The sequence below is a fragment of the Pagrus major genome, chromosome 21 (genome assembly GCF_040436345.1).
Source record: "Pagrus major chromosome 21, Pma_NU_1.0".
NCBI lineage: Eukaryota > Metazoa > Chordata > Actinopteri > Spariformes > Sparidae > Pagrus > Pagrus major.
Window position 1 is genome coordinate 21,964,459 of NC_133235.1, and position 17,393 is coordinate 21,981,851.

Here is a 17,393-nt window from a genome sequence, read left to right on the forward strand (position 1 = left end):
CAGTTCAGTGTCAAATGTAATCCACATCTTGTACAAATTAGCAATGTCCGCTGAGAATATATGACACAGCACTGGATGTTCATTATCTGGGGGTTATGTAAAGGGTGTTGTTGCTCTGCTGACAGCGCTCCAAGGGCGACCTCTGGTGGTAAACTCAGTCAACTACGGGAAAGGAATGGCCCTGCATGTAAAGGGGGGCGTTTGGTGGTACTGCAGCACACTCTGCTGCTGTTTGATAAAATGGCAGAGAATCAACAGAAGCATACAGCAGAAATAAGGGCTTCTCTTTCTGGAAATGATTTAGGTGACAGTTTGTTAGGACAACATGTAATTCATGATTTACTGTAATGTTAGTGAACCATCCTCCCCTTTAGTTCTCAGGAGGTTTATGAGGTTTTTAGATATGTGTGATCATAAATCCTGAATCCTCCCCTGTAATAACATGTTCCATCTCATTGTAGGGGTGGTGGTCTGGGCCTGGTCCTAGCCAGCGCCGGATTCGGCATGCTGACGGCCCCCATCATGGAGCTCCACAATCAGAAGGGCTACTTCCTTCACCACATCATCTTTGCCTGCTGCACACTCATCTGCATCATCTGCATTCTCCTGCTCCCGGAGACACGCTACCAGCCCCTCCCTGAGACCCTGGCTGACGGCGAGAGCTACACTCGCCAACCCCTCCTTCCCCCAAGGAAACCTGGAGAACAGCGCCTCTTGCTGGCTCAGTCGGAGAGCAGCAGGGACTACACCAGGGTGCATGACACACCCCTCCACGAGGCTGCCACCACTGTAGTGTCCACCATGGACTCCACCGCCTCTTCAGCTGTCGACTTGACCGCTCCGTCGGTCGCGGATGTGTCCGCTCCAGCGTTCATGGAGGTGCACCCCTGCAAGACGCAACCTAAAGACCCCAACGGTCACTCAGTGCCATCTTTACCCACGACCGCCCTGGGTAAAGACGGAGCCATACATGCCAGTAAGGAGCACCTGCTGTCTTCCACTCCTTTACACAAACCATGCGTCACAGACCCACTTTTAGCCGATGCCGAAGAACCTCCAGCAACAGTCTTAAATCCTGTTGATCCACTGACGGATTCTGCCATTCCTGAAATGAACGACATTGGTCCTTCCCCGACAAAGGAGTCAGCTGTTGCCCCTGCCCCTCTAGTAGACTCCTCCGCTCCCTGTGGAACTGTGCCTGCCTCCTTATTGATCTGCACCACACCCATCATCGAACCCCCGCCAAGCTACACATTAGAATCCCCCGACCTGCTGGACAACGACATCGAGATTATCACCCCGAAATTCGATGTGCCTTTGCCCGAGGATGCCCACGCCACGTTAGCAGACTCCCCTACTCCATCTATGCACGACAGTCTCCCTCCATCCCCGACTCCCTCTCCCGTTCCCATGACAGACTGCAACATCACCACTGACCCTCCCCCCTCCATTAGCCCACACTCTGACATTCCCATCCAGTTAGAAATAGTAGACGAATCTATATCTAGAGACTCCCCCGTACCTCCTGTCATAGACTCCCAACCACCACAGTTAGACTCTACCTCTCCCTGTGTTAATGATATATCTCCTCCTTCCCCTACTCCCCCTAGTCCCATCTCGGTTTCCCCTTCACCCACTCCCCCTCCACCCATTGACCCCATGCCCTCAGCGGACTCTTCCACTCCCCCCATTGTAGATACTGTCAACACCGCTGCGCCGATTCCTACCATCCTCCCCGTCACGGACATTGTGCACACCTCCACTCCAGAATCGACCACACTCACAGACATTGTCGAGCCCGCGCAGGATTCAGCTGCTCCCCTCGCCATAGAGTCCATCACAGATTCAGGCTCTACAGAAGCAACTCCACCCTCTTTAATTGACTGCACCGTCTCCTCCCCCATAGACTCTGGTGTCCTCTCCATCAGGGATAGCGCCAGCACAGAAAACAACACTGTCAACGGCGTGGCGTCATCATGATGCAGGAAAAAAGAAGCTTTACGGCTGCAGAGGAAGCAGCCCCCACGCCACACGAATGACCGAGAAGGGGGGGGGGGGCGCGAACTGTCCTGCTCAGACTTCAGGAGTTGGAGTTGAGCAGACACGTCTTCTTAGGGAGCTGCTGTACGTTTCTTGATGTCCCCCCCTTCCCGAAATTTAGCCAATAAACGAGACCACGCAAGTGAGAGAGTGCCAGAGGCTGGTTTGTGACAATGTGACAGTATCTTCTGCTCTTTTTGAATGTCACTGGAAATCACCAGCCTATAAACTACTTTGATGTAAATGAATGGGAAATCACTGTCTGTCGAAGAGACTTACAACTATACCCACAATCACTGAGAGGACTGGTGAAAAATGCAATGATGCTAAAAACAAACAAAAAAAAAAAAAAATCGAATCACTGGTACTTTTGCTCAAATCAAGTGTCCGTCTAACATATTTGTATAAAAATATCGCCTTACCTGTATGGACAACAAAAAATCTGAATGTTACAAGTATTTTTTGCCGTTACAGAGGTAAACAATCCAAATTGGGGTTTTTCTAAATACAAACGCCAAAAAACAACTCTGACCAAAATTAAATGTAGACATAGTGCCAAAAAAAATTAGTATAAATGCAGTATTTGCCTGTTTGGGGAAATACTGTTTAGTGCAGTCCCCCTGCCATAGACTGAAGTGTGGTTCACTTTAATCCACATACAAAGTTCAGAAATACAAAAGAACTAAAATCATTTATCGAATGAATAGAAGACTGAAATGTTGATAAATTTGAATTGAAAAATGAGAATTGCTTTCATCAACACATGGTTCATCGTGTGAACAGCGACATTTGAGAAAAGAATGACCCATATTTTGTCGGTCTGAAAAAACTTTTATTTTTCCAATCGTTTCGGTCAATGAAATATATGGTATGCAAATGCTTTTATTTGTAAATGTGATATTGTAAGTAAATGCCTAATTAGTTGTTGAGCTTGATTCAGTCTTTTTTCTAAAAAAAAAAAAAATTCTAAGTATTATTTTGAATAATCTCCCATGGCGTGCCCTTATTGTACAAACCTATACTTCATTCTTACAGTATTTGTGGCACCTCTGTGTGGTGGCACCTTTATTCCTTTGCAGTTGGGACAAAAGCATGAAAATAATCGTGAACGTGTCAGTAAAACAAACCTTAAAGCAAACCTTGAAAAGACACAAAAAGCTATTTTTGAAATGAAAACCAATGGATGACAAAATGTTTCGACAGCATCGCTAACCTTCAGTGTGTTTTTCCGAATCATGGATTATGTATGTCGGTGTGTTCATACATTCACAAGTTTACCTTACAAAAAATGCAATAGTTCATATAGTTGTCGAATTGACATTTAAATGCAGGTGAAATCTTTTAAAGGGGCAGTATGTAAGAATTTTAGCTGAAAACGTCATCAAAGGCGGCGGTTTTGAAGTTACGATGTCTGTGTATGGTGTTGCAGAGATATCCACTAAGGTTAGCATGCTAACCAGCTAGCCCTGGCCCGTCCTGGTCCAAAGCTCTTGTGCTAGTGGTGTAAACTTGAACCCTCCCCCGGTCCCCGAGCTCCCAGTCCAAACCGGTAGCTGCACCGCTAACTGAGCTAACGGCAGCTACAGTTAGGAGCAGCAAGCGGGTGCCCGGGTGATATGCCGCCCCCTATTTGTTCTGCGTATGATTCTTACATATTGCACCTTTTTTAATTATAGATAGATTAACCTATTCATATTCTTGAATTTGACGGACTCTTGCTTAAGGAGGCACTTTCTCTTCCAAAGCCTGTGTCCATCTGTGGACAGCGTTGTACTTGACTCAATACTGTGTGTAACTCGACAGTTGTAGTTACATACTTCATGCATCAGAGGTTGTAAAGACATATGATTACTGATAGACCACTGTTTACAATAATAATAATAATAATAATGCTAAATAATAATAACTACACGTTACTGTAAAACTTAAGAGCCAACTGAATGATGTCTTGTCATTTCAAATGTGATTAAACTCTCCCACACTTACCATATTACATTCATCCAGGAAGTATTGGTGATCTATGAGGGTGTCATTCAGGAGTTGACAGAAGACTTTCTGTTATTCACACCTTCTTGTGGTACACTCACGAGAGCCTTACAGGTACTTTACTCACCAAAATTCAAAGTGTGCACTGACAAAAGCTACATATCTTTTGGTCTGCTAATGATTGAGCAAACCTGCCTGTGTTTGTTTTTCCCTCAAATGCAAGTACGAGAGCTCTATTTTCGGTCATCGCGTCAACGAACTTCCATTTAGTGAAAGATTCATTTGAACCATTAAATGTGTAACATGCCATGCTGCTAAGCCTCAAAGCACAATGCCCTGCAATCATGTGATGTCAAATATTGGTGGAGCTTGGCGTCTTGACATTAAAAAAAAAAAAAGAAAAAAAAAAGGGAAAGTGGAGTGGGATTTTGACTACAGAAACACACATTAACTTTTGCAATAGACCCACATGTAATCTACTTTGTGGAACAGGATGTTGACACTGGATTTAATGAGGAATTTCTTGGCATCTGCTGTAGCGAGTGTGGTGACTGCAGTGGTCGGTATCGTCACATCACTCGGAGTACTCGTTGTCTGTTGTCTCTCTGTCTCAATGTGCATATTGCAGAAATTGAACTGTGTATTGCCAAAAAAGCCCCATGCAACACCAGTGTAAAGACAAAAAACACAGCACAATACATCCAGTGTCTTCTCTGAGATCTGTTGCTTCCATCTTCACAACTCCCATGCAGCTATTTAACGGTGCTGATTGGAGCTATGACACCCGTAAGCATTTGGTTTGACTTTATTTGGAGTAAAAATTAAAGTAAAAGCAATCCAAAGCAATGTTAGCACCAGCGGTAGGGTAGACTTGAAGACAGTGGAAAAGCAAAAAAAATAAATAAAAAAAGCAACAAAAAAAAATTAAAAAAAAAAAAAGAAGAAGAAGAATGGGTTATGCCTTTGTAAATAGTAAATGTGTGGACTGGACACCCAGTTTTGATAAGATGAAGGATCATAGATCATAATGGACTGGTGAATAGTTCTGAACTTGGTAGATAAGTCTCAGAGACATGAAGTCCCCAGTGTACACATTTCAGGTTTTGCTTCTCTCAACCGTGCGACTCAGAATCTCTCGATGAGAGACTTGAATGAATGTAAAAACCATGGATTGTACCATTTATAATTTCCAATTGTTTGGTTTCATTTTGTTTTTGTTTTAACAGACATAATGCACTTGTATATAAGCCATACCTGTTGTTAAAATAAACCACTATTTATTGATCAACTGTGGATATCAGTGAGTCCTTCATTTTTCAGACTTTTCATGGATTTTTTATTAAAAGTAGATCCCAGTCAAATATAGGGAATATTTGACTGGGCTGGCTTGAGGCTTTGTATCTAAAGATCACTTTTTAAAGACAAGAAAAACAGGGGATGCATGACTGTTTTTTTATTACAGCTTTATTGTACTCATCCAACAGGGTTGCAGAAATCCCAAGGGTTGTAGCCAAAGCTGGATTACCAACGGAGCAGAACAAGCAAATAGTCCAGACAAAAAGCAAATGCTCCAGACATGCCCCAGGGATCCTGAAGGTTGTCTGTGCGGTAATAACTTTGTGGCGATAGGATTAATACACATTAGGGTAACACTTTATATTAACCATAATAAATACATGGTAAAGTATGCTCTATTAATCATTTATCAAACAATTGCTAATGTTTATAAAGATTAATTGCAACTTTAAGGCCATCCAAATACTGTTTATAGAGAACTACACCGTATTCACACATTTGCAAAGTTTAATTGCAACTTAACACTAAACAATTGCATAATAAATGGTTTGTAAAGCATTTCTTTGTTTATTAACAGTAAAATGACTAGTTTCAGTGATGGTTATTATAAAGTGCTGCCCACATTTGTTTGTTGAAATGCTTCCCTAAAGCCAAAATGAACAATGCTATCCTGAGTCATTCTAGCCATTTAGCACGGAGAAGACTTTGACCTAAATGCTAATGTCAACATGCTAATATGCTCACAGTGACAATGCTAAGATGCAGATGCTCACCTAACCACTAAGTGAATGTTCTGTTGCAAATATTGGACACATTTAAAGCATCATTATGTAGAAATTAGCATTTTGTGTGATTTGGTGAGGCTGTAATTTTAATGTAAAAAAAAAGTTACATAATGTTGCTTTAATGCTGGTTATTATAAAGTGGTACCTGCATTTGTTTGGTGAAATGCACTAAACTAAATTTCACTGAAGTAGAAATCAATAATGTGAGAGTCTTGAGTCATGAGTCTCCTAAAATTTGGATAAAATGTAGGATTCACCTCGGACACGGCCGTTAGTTTTCCGTTTTTATCCACAGCTTGACGAGGCTTGATGAGTCTCTCACAGTCTCTCTGTGCCATTTAGCACAGAGAGACTTTGACCTAAATGCTAACGTCAACATGCTAATATGCTCGTAGTGACGATGCTTACATGCAGATATTATTATTATTAATTTTTCAACATCTACTTTTAACATGTTGGCATCCTGACAACTGCAAATTAAATCTAAACACTAGGTGACTTGCAAATATATTTGGCCATTGGACAAATTTGATGACAATCTGATACTTAAGGAGAATCCACTTCTCATCACAGATCTGAACATCATGGTGGCACGAGAGGTAAACAAATATATATCTCAATATGTAAGAATTTTAGTCGAAAACATTCAAAAAGTACCTAAAACTATCAACAGAACGTGAATAAATAACGGTTTTGACATTAAGACGTCTCTGTATTGTGTTACAGAGATATTTACTGCAGTTAGTATGCTAACCAGATAGCCCTAGCCCCAGCCCGTCCCGGGCCAAAGCTCCCTTGCTTAAGATGTAAACACCAACACTCCTGCGGTGCTCCAAGTTCACAGTCTTGACCGCTAGCCGCACGGCTAACTGAGCTAACTAGCAAACGGCAGCTACAGTTAGCATTAGTTTGCAGATATCCTGGTGATATGCTGCCCCGTATACCTTTAATCTATTTTTAGATATTTCTGTCTGGATCAAAGTGGTGGACCGGCTGTCAAGCCTCGTCAAGCTGTGGATAAAAACGGAAAATTAACGGCCGTGTCCAAGGTGAATCCTACATTTTATCCAAATTTTAGGAGCTGTCTTTCAGAAAGGGCCCTCTTTTAAAAATCCAGTTTTCATATCTCACTTGATTGTTTATCCTTCAACAATGTTATGGTTCATCAAAATATCACAGCTGCAGAGGAGCTGAGTGTTGATTTTAGAAACAAAGGAGGCAAAGGCACACAAAGACCCCTGTCCTGGAGCTGAGGTGGAGCAGGTGAACAGTTGTAGGTTCCTTGGAATAAACCATCACTGAGGACTAATCTTGGTCACTACACATCACTGCCCTGGTTAAGAAAGCACAGAAAAGGGCTCCACTTCCTATGGAAACTAAAATCCAGAGTAAGATTCTGGTCCACTTTTACAAAGGGGCTATAGAAAGCATCCTGAGTGGTTCGTGCATGGCCCAGGAGAGGAAGGCTCTACAGCGGGTGATTAAAACCGCCCAGAACATCACTCACAAATGCAGCAAATCTGGGGACATGGTGGAAGCATAAAAAAAAAAAAAATCTGTTTTTTCATGAATGGGTGGGGTGTGGTTTTGGCTTTATAAAGGACCACATATCATTTTCGCCCCTGGGTCCCTGAGAGAGTTAGTACGGCCCTGTTTTTTCATCTTATCTGCATTATTCAAGCTAAAACAAGAACATCTATGAGTTTATAGTCCGGGTTATATATCTAATCTAATCAGAAAATCAGATCATATTTTTCAACCTACAATTTGAGACAACTCTTCTGAACAGGACAGCTTATAGCTGCACACCACTCAGCCCTGATTGAAACAGCACATTTTTAGGATTTTACTGATAAAGTCTGACGATTACCCGAGCTTCACAGAACAAGCTCAGTCCATCCAGCGATACAGTAGAAAGGCAACATTTCTCCTGCATGGGACAGGGTGATGTCAGGGTACAGCCAGGAGGGATGATGCGGCATGATCCTCCAAGTCCACTGCATCAAACCGGGGCGCTCCTATTGGCTGACGGGGATACAGGGATGCTGCGCTGTGCGCGACGTCATCTGACCAGCAGCACGTTTATCTATCTCGCCGGCTCCACACTCGACCTGGAAATGAGGCAAGCGCTGATTTTGAGAAACACAGCGGCAAGAGACTGAAGACTGGACGCAGGTGAAGTCGAGACAGCCGAGACACGCTCTCTGCCCGCATCCGCAGCGCACCATGAGGGAAATCGTTCACATCCAGGCTGGACAGTGTGGGAATCAGATTGGGGCGAAGGTATAGATATTATCAATTAAGTTTTAAAAAGATGGGGAATTAATGGAGTAGCCTTATTGTTGTTTTGTTTTGTTTTTCAATGCGTAACGCCACACGTGTTATTCACCGGGGGGATTTGTATGTAGAACGATTAACCTTTCATTTGGCGTCTTTTTTGAGATCAATAGATGAATTTCTCTTCACAGAAAGTTTGAGATTTGGATATTAATTGTTCATTGCTCAAGGGTGCGGTTCGGTCGGGCTGGGCTTTGCTCTGCAGTGATGTGGCCTCCCTCTGCCGCTGCTGCTGCTGCTGCGTGTCATTTTCTCTCCAAGCAGATACGCAGTGACTGAAAAAAAAAAAACAAGACCCGACGCTCTTATCCGTCTTCACAGCACGTTTTGGTGAAACAACTCAAGTTCATATCATGATCATGTTTGTCCCCATCTTTAGTTCTGGGAGGTGATAAGTGATGAGCATGGCATCGATCCCACCGGGAGCTACCAAGGTGATAGTGACCTGCAGCTGGAGAGGATAAATGTCTACTACAATGAGGCATCAGGTACAAAACTATATGTATTTAGCAAAGTTTGTTTCAAATAAAACACATGTGTGCTGTTTCCATTGCTTATTAACCTTGCATGACCTTACCGCTACACAGACCTCGTTTGAATGTCCCTAAATTAGCTGCAAGGGGAAAGTAGGTCCCACCATGAGTGCAGGAAAAAATTAGGACAGTGAATCTGCTAAAATCTCTCTCTCTCTCCATCGCTCTGTCTCCCTCTGTGTCTCTCTCCCTCTCTCTGTCTCTCTCTCTATAGGGAGTACAGGTATCTGCAGTCTCTGTATAACTGACCCACAGCTCTGATTTTCTTGGCATGGCATGTTGAAGGTCATCCCGTGTGCGTCGTGTGTCATTTCCCCACAGCTGCTGTACATTGAAACAGTCACACAGTGAGGTTCGGTACTGCTGTGTGTCCAGTGCTTCACAACAGGACAAGTCAGTGCAGAGCTCAATCCATGTGCAGCCAGGATTGAGATCAAACAGCGTCCACTCATCTGCTTTGGAGGCCATATGGGCCTGAATAGCATATCCACCATTATGTCAGCACAGCAGGCGTTATTGATTCCTTGTTTCCATGTTGCACGCTTGCATCAGTGTCACCTACTGGGTCATAGTGCATGTGAATTGACTGTGCATCCCATGAATAAATGTTAAGGACAGACAGACGCTTATAAGAGAGGGAAAACAGGTATAGAAGGGGGAAGATAGCACCTTTGTTTGACTCTGCAGGGATCAGCATTTTGAAGGCCCCACTGGTCTTGAATAAGCAGTGCAGCATGCTGAAGCTTTTTTTGCTTGCGAGAGGGGTTACAGACAGAGAGGGTGGAGCAGACGAAAGTGCAACAGACAAACAATAGGATGCATGAAGCGGTCTTTAAATGTCCATCTTGATGGATAGGCTGTAGTTTCCTTTAAGAGAACGTTACCAAACGGCACAGCTGTATTAATATTCCTTTAATCAGTATTCTTAATATGGAGGGTTTTTTTCCTTGGTTCCCTACAAATGTGCTGACATCATGCACACCGAGACTGTCGATATCCTACTCCACCCTTCCATCCTTTACCTCTCTCTATCCCTCTATCTTTTGCTCTTTTTTCGTCCACAGGCAGCAAATTTGTGCCTCGTGCCATTCTGGTCGACCTGGAGCCAGGTACCATGGATTCAGTTCGCTCCGGCCCGTTCGGACAGCTATTCAGACCTGACAACTTTGTCTTTGGTGAGCGAACAATAAATCTTGGTGTCACCGCTCATCCTGAACCAACCGCACATCCGTACAATATGTGTATAAGTCAGCAGCTGCTGTCACATCCTGTTAAGCTGTGCTTAGTTTCACCTGCGAGCACTGTACGGTGCAGCCTCTCAGCGATGTGCCAGCAGTGTGATGCATTGTCCATGTGCAGCTGTGTCAGACTGAGACAGCTCTCGTGGTGACTCAGCGAAAAAGAAATCTACCAGGAGATGATGCTGCAGTGCTGGGCACAAGTGAGGATACAGGGGCGGAAAACTCTGAATGACTCATTTCTATTTTTCCTCACCAGAAAATACACAACCAAAAGAACTTATGATAATATAGGTAATTAATTCTGACCCAAAGAATTATAACTCACAAGGAATATAAATTACTATATCCTGACCATGTAAGAGCCAAAGAGCAAATGTACATTTAGTACTAAAGATTCATGTTTAATTTTCAGATTTGTTCATTTATAATAAATAACTTAAAAGATACAGTAAGTCCACCCAGAAATGAAAATTCAGTCATTGCAGGTGGAAAGTCGGGGATGTTTCATATACGCAAAACATTTCTTCACAATAAAGCAGCTTTGCAGCCTTCTCCAAAACAACTGAAGTAGATGGGGACTTGTTTTAAAACAAAACAAATGGCTCCATACATCTTAATCCAAGTTTTCGGAAGCACTAAGATCCCACATCGATTTGAAAAGACATTAAAACCCTTTTTTTAAACCAAAATCTTTTTAATTCACTTTGGCACCTCTGGGCCTCTGGGGACTTGGATTATACTGGACAAGCTGTATGGAGCCATTTTCTGTTTATTTTCAGTTTTTTTTTCTTCCATTGCTGTTTTGCTGTGAAGCTCCAGAAATGTTTTGTGGACTGTGAAACTCCACCTGCCTTTCCACTGGCATGGGGCTGACTAGATAATTAGATTTACCTATAGTTAATATCTGCTTTATTAATGCGTTGCAGATTAGTGGTAAGACATTAAAAACAGTGTTAGGGTTGCCAGGTTGTTATAAAGTATGCAATACTATAATTTGCCCAACATGATTTGTCTCTAAACACTACATCCATCATGCAGGTCAAAGTGGAGCAGGAAATAACTGGGCCAAGGGTCACTACACCGAGGGAGCTGAGCTGGTGGACTCGGTACTGGATGTGGTGAGGAAGGAGTCCGAGAACTGCGACTGCCTCCAGGGCTTTCAGCTCACCCACTCACTGGGTGGAGGCACAGGTTCAGGAATGGGTACGCTGCTCATCAGCAAGATCCGCGAGGAGTACCCTGACCGCATCATGAACACCTTCAGCGTCATGCCTTCCCCCAAGGTGTCCGACACTGTGGTGGAGCCCTACAACGCCACTCTCTCTGTTCACCAGCTCGTGGAAAACACAGATGAGACCTTCAGCATTGACAATGAGGCCCTATACGACATTTGCTTCCGCACCCTGAAGCTGACCACACCCACCTACGGAGATCTTAACCACCTGGTATCAGCCACCATGAGTGGGGTGACCACCTGTCTCCGCTTCCCTGGCCAACTCAACGCTGACCTCCGTAAGCTGGCTGTCAACATGGTGCCCTTCCCCCGCCTACATTTCTTCATGCCGGGCTTTGCACCCCTCACAAGCCGGGGCAGTCAGCAGTACCGTGCCCTCTCTGTGCCAGAGCTTACACAGCAAATGTTCGATGCCAAGAACATGATGGCGGCCTGTGACCCCCGTCACGGGCGCTACCTCACTGTGGCAGCCATCTTCCGCGGCCGTATGTCAATGAAGGAAGTGGACGAGCAGATGTTGAGCGTGCAGAACAAGAACAGCAGCTACTTTGTCGAATGGATTCCCAACAATGTCAAGACGGCCGTTTGCGACATCCCTCCCCGTGGCCTCAAGATGTCCGCCACCTTCATCGGCAACAGCACGGCCATCCAGGAGCTGTTCAGGCGGATCTCTGAGCAGTTCACAGCCATGTTCCGCCGCAAGGCCTTCCTCCACTGGTACACCGGAGAGGGAATGGATGAGATGGAGTTCACTGAGGCCGAGAGCAACATGAACGACCTGGTGTCTGAGTATCAGCAGTACCAGGACGCCACCGCTGATGAGATGGGCGAATATGAAGAAGACGAAATGGAGGATGAGGAAGAAGTCCGCCACGATGTTCGCCACTGATTGTAAAACACTGACCTGACACTGAGTGAACCAGTCCCTCTTCAACTAACTATCACAGTGTGCTGACAAAATATTGCTGTTTAGCCGAAATTATATTGCAGATAGATATGGCTTCTTCTGACAAAGATCACGAGTGGCGTTAGAAGCTAAAATTATGCAAGAACCATAGAAATGGGTTTTCCAAGTCATGCTTTGCTAGTATCAAAAATAAGTATTGTCCAAAATACAGTTTTGTAACATTCACTTCAACATGCATTCACTATCTCAAGTCTTGAAATAAAGATCCAGTCTGGTCAATACTTAATGTCATGTTTTTATTTCATACATCAAAACTGTCCTTGTTTTAGCTGCAATGTATGATCTGTTTGCTCTCTTGTCACCCTATGTTGAAGGAAGGGAAGGCAATTCTGGAAAAAGATAGTTGATTGTTGAGGTTTTGAACCCCAAAACCAACAAAAATCTGCTGCTACCTGTACTAAGTATTCTATGTGTATCCAAAAGCCCGATATAGCTTATTCCTTTGTGCCATAGACCATCCAGGTGCACCAGGTGACATGTTCCTTCCTAACAATAAACATGGAAGTAATAGTTTGAGTCAGTCCCACAAGGACAGTGCAGTAAATATTCACTAGCACACAAAATGCCCCCAACAAATGCACTGTTTACTCTTTTTTGAGTAGCTTTTGCTCAACCATGGTAACCAGTTATTAATTATTCAGCACTCCTAAAGATACATGAGACCTGTTTTTAAATATTTACATCTGCGGTTGGAAAGAAAAGGCCTGTGGCTGAGTGCAACAGACAGGGTGAGGAAGTCTGACAGCACTTAAGGACAGACAACTTCCTTATAGTGTTTGGTCTTTTCATGGAATTTGCTGACAGTATTATACATTAGACACGGAGTTCCTTTAAGATGACTAATAATCTCTTAACACACATCTTGCAATATATGAAGTTGAGCAACCAGACGACCTGAAGAATCTAGTTTGAGCTTCGTATACGTATGGAGACCATTGTGAAATCTTTTTCATTTCTATTGCATTAATCGGCAGCATCAGATTGGCGCATGTCCAAACAATCAGGGTGTAGCCTAGAAACAATAAACAACGCAGAGAAAGTTAAAGGATTTCACAACACACATTAATCACCGGCAATCTAAGAACGTAATGCACACCAGGACTGTGACATGATGCAACATGTTGATACGAAGCTTTGGGCTTCACGACAAACACTTGAGCTTATGTTGGTATCCAGACACTTAAGGCGGCTGGCTGTTGAACAGCTCTCTCAGAGCGATTGAGCTGAAATATGTTACACTTCCAGCCACACCCAAGTCACGGCTGTCAAGGCAAGAATTTTATTTTTGACGGTTGATGGAAAACATCTGCTTTGACATGACTGATGGCCAAACCAGCAAATCCTCGAAGATATGTAAACCAGAGGGAGCAGTGCAGCCGTGAGAGAAAAAATAGAAAAAAATATTTGCGAGATAGAACAGAGAGTTACAGGTCTGATCCAAGCTGTAAGTCAAACCACCTCAAGGATGCCAGTAAGTCTTACAAATTATATGTTTGTGGGCTGACGTGTTATCTGGAGGACATATCTGTTTTGGCTAACAGCAATAAAACGGAAGTTAAAGAAGCCTCTCTTTTGGATATTCCTTTACTCTTTAATTACTGTCTAACCAGTTCTGGCTTGAGTCATTACCGCGTCCCCAGATTCATTACTGATTCATTCTTGCTCTGACAGAGATGGACACATACCACAGTGACAGAGAGATAACGAACTACCTTCTTCACCTGCCCTGATGAGGTGACTGAGTGGCCTCTGTGGCCAGCACTCACATTTTCTATTAGAACAGTGGCGTGCTTCTTACCGTGGATGATATTTAAAGAAGATGCATTAGAGAACTGCAGTGGACATACGAACTCTAATGTATTTTTATATACATCACCTTCATCTGTGCACCATCAAACCCACAACATACCCCTGTCTACTGACTGAAAGACTGATTGTCTGACAGATGAGATAGCGGTAGAACTTGTTCTTTGACTTTTGTGCATCCTTCCATGGCTAAGTGAGAACCAAAGGGCAGTATGTGACATTTGACCTACTTTACGAGAGAGCCAAACCACCATATGACCATACTTGTGGATTGTGCATTGCTTTTGCACTTGTTTGCTCCCACTTCACTTCAGTTGAGTAAACAACTTTCTGCTGGACACTTTTAAACTCCTTTAGACACATTTCCTGTACTGCAAATTCTTTTTTTATGTATGGACCAACATATATGTCAAAGCCATCATCAATATCCCTCCTCTTCCTCCCTTTTTTCTCTTTTTCTTAAGCCTTTCCATTCTGTGCATTGCAATAAAATCAGCAGATGATCAAAACTTTTTTACTTCCTTTACACATGAGTGGGAGGCGAATGCTGATTTTGCTGTGTGTCACTGGGTGTTAATTAATTAATTTAGGTGTGACAAGCACACCCAGGTGAACCACAATGCTGGCTGATGGCAAATTCACTGTAAACCACAAATGCCAGCGTAAACACATGCACAAATTGTTGAGTGTTGAGTGATTGAACAATACGAGGAGTGTCACCAACTGGAGCGTGAACTACTACAGGAGCAATTTTGAGTGTTTTGTCAGCAGTAGCATCACAAGCGTGCATGGGGGTTTGACATCAAAATGAAGGCTAAGTTCGAAGATGGGAGGGAGGAGGCCGGAAGTAAGGGGGTGGACTCATACAGTTTAAGCCCCTGTCCCACCCTTACAAGTGCGTAGTTGAGATCAAAATGAAGGCTGGGTTTGAAGATGGGTGTTGTTCCACCCATGAGTATCGAGTAGTCATGAAATAACGTAGAAATGAATACTGAGTAGTCATGGGTCAGAATTTCAACATGTTGATCGCTGTCGTTGCTGATGTGACTCCGTGACTATCATCGATAGTAGTAACTTATTCCACATTATACTACAACCTAATTACATTTTCCACCCTGAGAGCCTATATGTGCATGTGCCTGCTAACAGCCACATAGCTGACAGCAGTAGATCAAATCAATTTTATTTATATAGCCCCAAATCACAATCACATTGCCTCAATGGGCTTTACAATCTGTACAATGAATGACATCCTCTGTCCTTAGACCCTTAGATGGAAAAAACAACAACCTTTTAACAGGAAAAAAGAAGAAGATGGAAGAAACCTCAGGAAGAGCCACAGAGGAGGGATCCCTCTCCCAGGATGCACAGACATGCAGTAGATGTACAGAAAAGAACAAGAAAATCACAGTTTACAAGTTGCATTGACAGAATATCAGTAAGAGTTTGCTGGTCTGTAGTTGAAGTAGGGAAGTTGACTGCGAGTGGGTGAAATGGCATTATAGAGATTAGGATAAGCAATTTCACATCTTGTGTGTCAAAACAACACATCCATTTATCGAGCCATTTTCGAAAGAGCGTTACAGCAAAAGGATTTATTTGTTTACACCTGACTGGCAGTGCGAACTGTATAGACCAACATATATGCCAAAACCAATATCAATATCCCTCCTCTTCCTCCCTTTTTTCTCTTAAGCCTTTCCATTCTGTGTATTGCATTAAAATCAGCAGATGATTTTGATGACTTTTTTACCCCCTTTGCACTTGAGTGAAAGGTGGGCGAACGTTGATTTGGTTGGGGTGTTCTTGTGATTTCTCGAGAGGTGTGTCCCTGGGTGCAACCATCAAGATAAGGTTGCGTCAACAGCAGAAGTCAGACCAAAGAGCACAGTACGTTTTCCATTTGTAAAAAGCAATAGGAATTTAGGTGTGACAAACACACTGTGGCCAGCCACGATGCCAGCCGTTGGCAAATTCATGTTAGACCGCAAATGCCAGCGTAAACACATGCACAAGTCGTGTTGAGTGAATGAACAGTGCAAGAAGTGGCACCAACTGGAACGTGAACTACTACAGGAGCAATTTTTAGTGTTTTATGTCCGTCTGTGGACAGATTTTGTCAGCAGTAGCATCACAGCCGTGCATGAGGGTTTGACATGTTCAGTGACAAATGAAAATTGAGAGGACTTTCAGAGAACAGCAACCTAGTTTTGAGAATGTGTATTTCTATGCCGAAACAGTTGCTGATAATGTATTCACCTTGTGAGTTTGCGGGTGTGTATGTGTGTGTTATCGTGGCAAAATGCGGTCCAGGAGACACCAACTGGAGCGTGAGTGTTTTCTGTCTGTCTGTGGACAGATTTTGTCGCCCCAGTAGCATCACAACAGTGCAAGAGTGTTTGACATCAAAATGAAGGCTAAGTTCGAAGATGGACCCGATCCCGGCGAGGAGGCCAGATATAGGGGGGTGGACTCACACAGTTTAAGCCCCTGGCCCACATTTAATTTTAAATCAGGAAATTCAGGAACCCTTACAAGTGCGTAGTTGAGATCAAAATGAAGGTTGGGTTTGAAGATGGGTGTGGTTCCACCCATGAGTATCGAGGAGTCATGAAATAACGTAGAAATTGAGTAGTCATGGGTCGGAATTTCAACATGTTGATCGCTGCTGATGTGACTCCGTGACTATCATTGATAGTAGTTACCTATTCCACATTATACTACAACCCTAATTACATTTTCCACCCCGAGGGCCTATATGCGCATGTGCCTGCTAACAGCCACATAGCTAACAGCAGTAAGAGTTTGCTGGTCTGTAGTTGAAGTAGGGAAGTTGACTGTGAGTGGAGGAAATGGCATCATAGAGATTAGGATAAAGAATTTCACATCTTGCGTGTCAAAACAACACATCCATTTATCGAACGATTTTGCGAAAGAGCGTTACAGCAAAATGATTCATATGTTTACACCTGACAGGCAGTGCAAACAAATACACACGTCATTTGAATGAAACACTAATGCCTCTGCCCTTTCTGCTTCCTTGTTACAACATACATGTAGGTGTGCACCGCAGTTCCATTTTAATACACGCAACAGTGTTGGGAAAACTCAAATATGCATTTCCATGTATTCTACTCGTTATTGTGAAATATCCACACAAGGTCATAT

The 17,393-nt window shown here is 43.3% G+C and overlaps 2 protein-coding genes across 3 annotated transcripts in view; both read left to right on the forward strand.

The window, feature by feature from the left end:
* The window catches only part of LOC141016328 (solute carrier family 22 member 23-like), a 36,150-nt gene extending 33,776 nt beyond the window's left edge, over window positions 1-2,374 (forward strand). The window contains exon 10 of the mRNA XM_073490624.1: window positions 462-2,374. Within this exon, the coding sequence (XP_073346725.1) occupies window positions 462-1,980 (1,519 nt within the window). The 3' untranslated portion in view covers window positions 1,981-2,374. The remainder of the gene's footprint in view (window positions 1-461) is intronic.
* Window positions 2,375-8,333: 5,959 nt separating this feature from the next.
* On the forward strand, window positions 8,334-12,341 carry LOC141016721 (tubulin beta-2A chain). Of its 2 annotated transcripts, XM_073491247.1 has the most exons (5): window positions 8,334-8,390; window positions 8,824-8,932; window positions 9,192-9,200; window positions 10,042-10,152; window positions 11,257-12,341. In XM_073491247.1, exons 1-5 carry the CDS (start codon window positions 8,334-8,336, stop codon window positions 12,339-12,341), a joined length of 1,371 nt encoding a protein of 456 aa, XP_073347348.1. The 2 variants fall into 2 exon arrangements, with proteins under 2 accessions (XP_073347348.1, XP_073347347.1); XM_073491246.1 differs by lacking the exon at window positions 9,192-9,200.
* The last annotated feature ends 5,052 nt before the right edge of the window (window positions 12,342-17,393 follow it).

Coding starts and splice junctions, on each gene's coding strand:
- LOC141016721 (XM_073491247.1), top strand. CDS start 8,334: ATGAGGGAAATCGTTCACATCCAGGCTGGACAGTGTGGGAATCAGATT. Junction 8,391..8,823: donor GGAATCAGATTGGGGCGAAG/GTATAGATATTA, acceptor CCCCATCTTTAG/TTCTGGGAGGTGATAAGTGA. Junction 10,153..11,256: donor ACCTGACAACTTTGTCTTTG/GTGAGCGAACAA, acceptor TCCATCATGCAG/GTCAAAGTGGAGCAGGAAAT.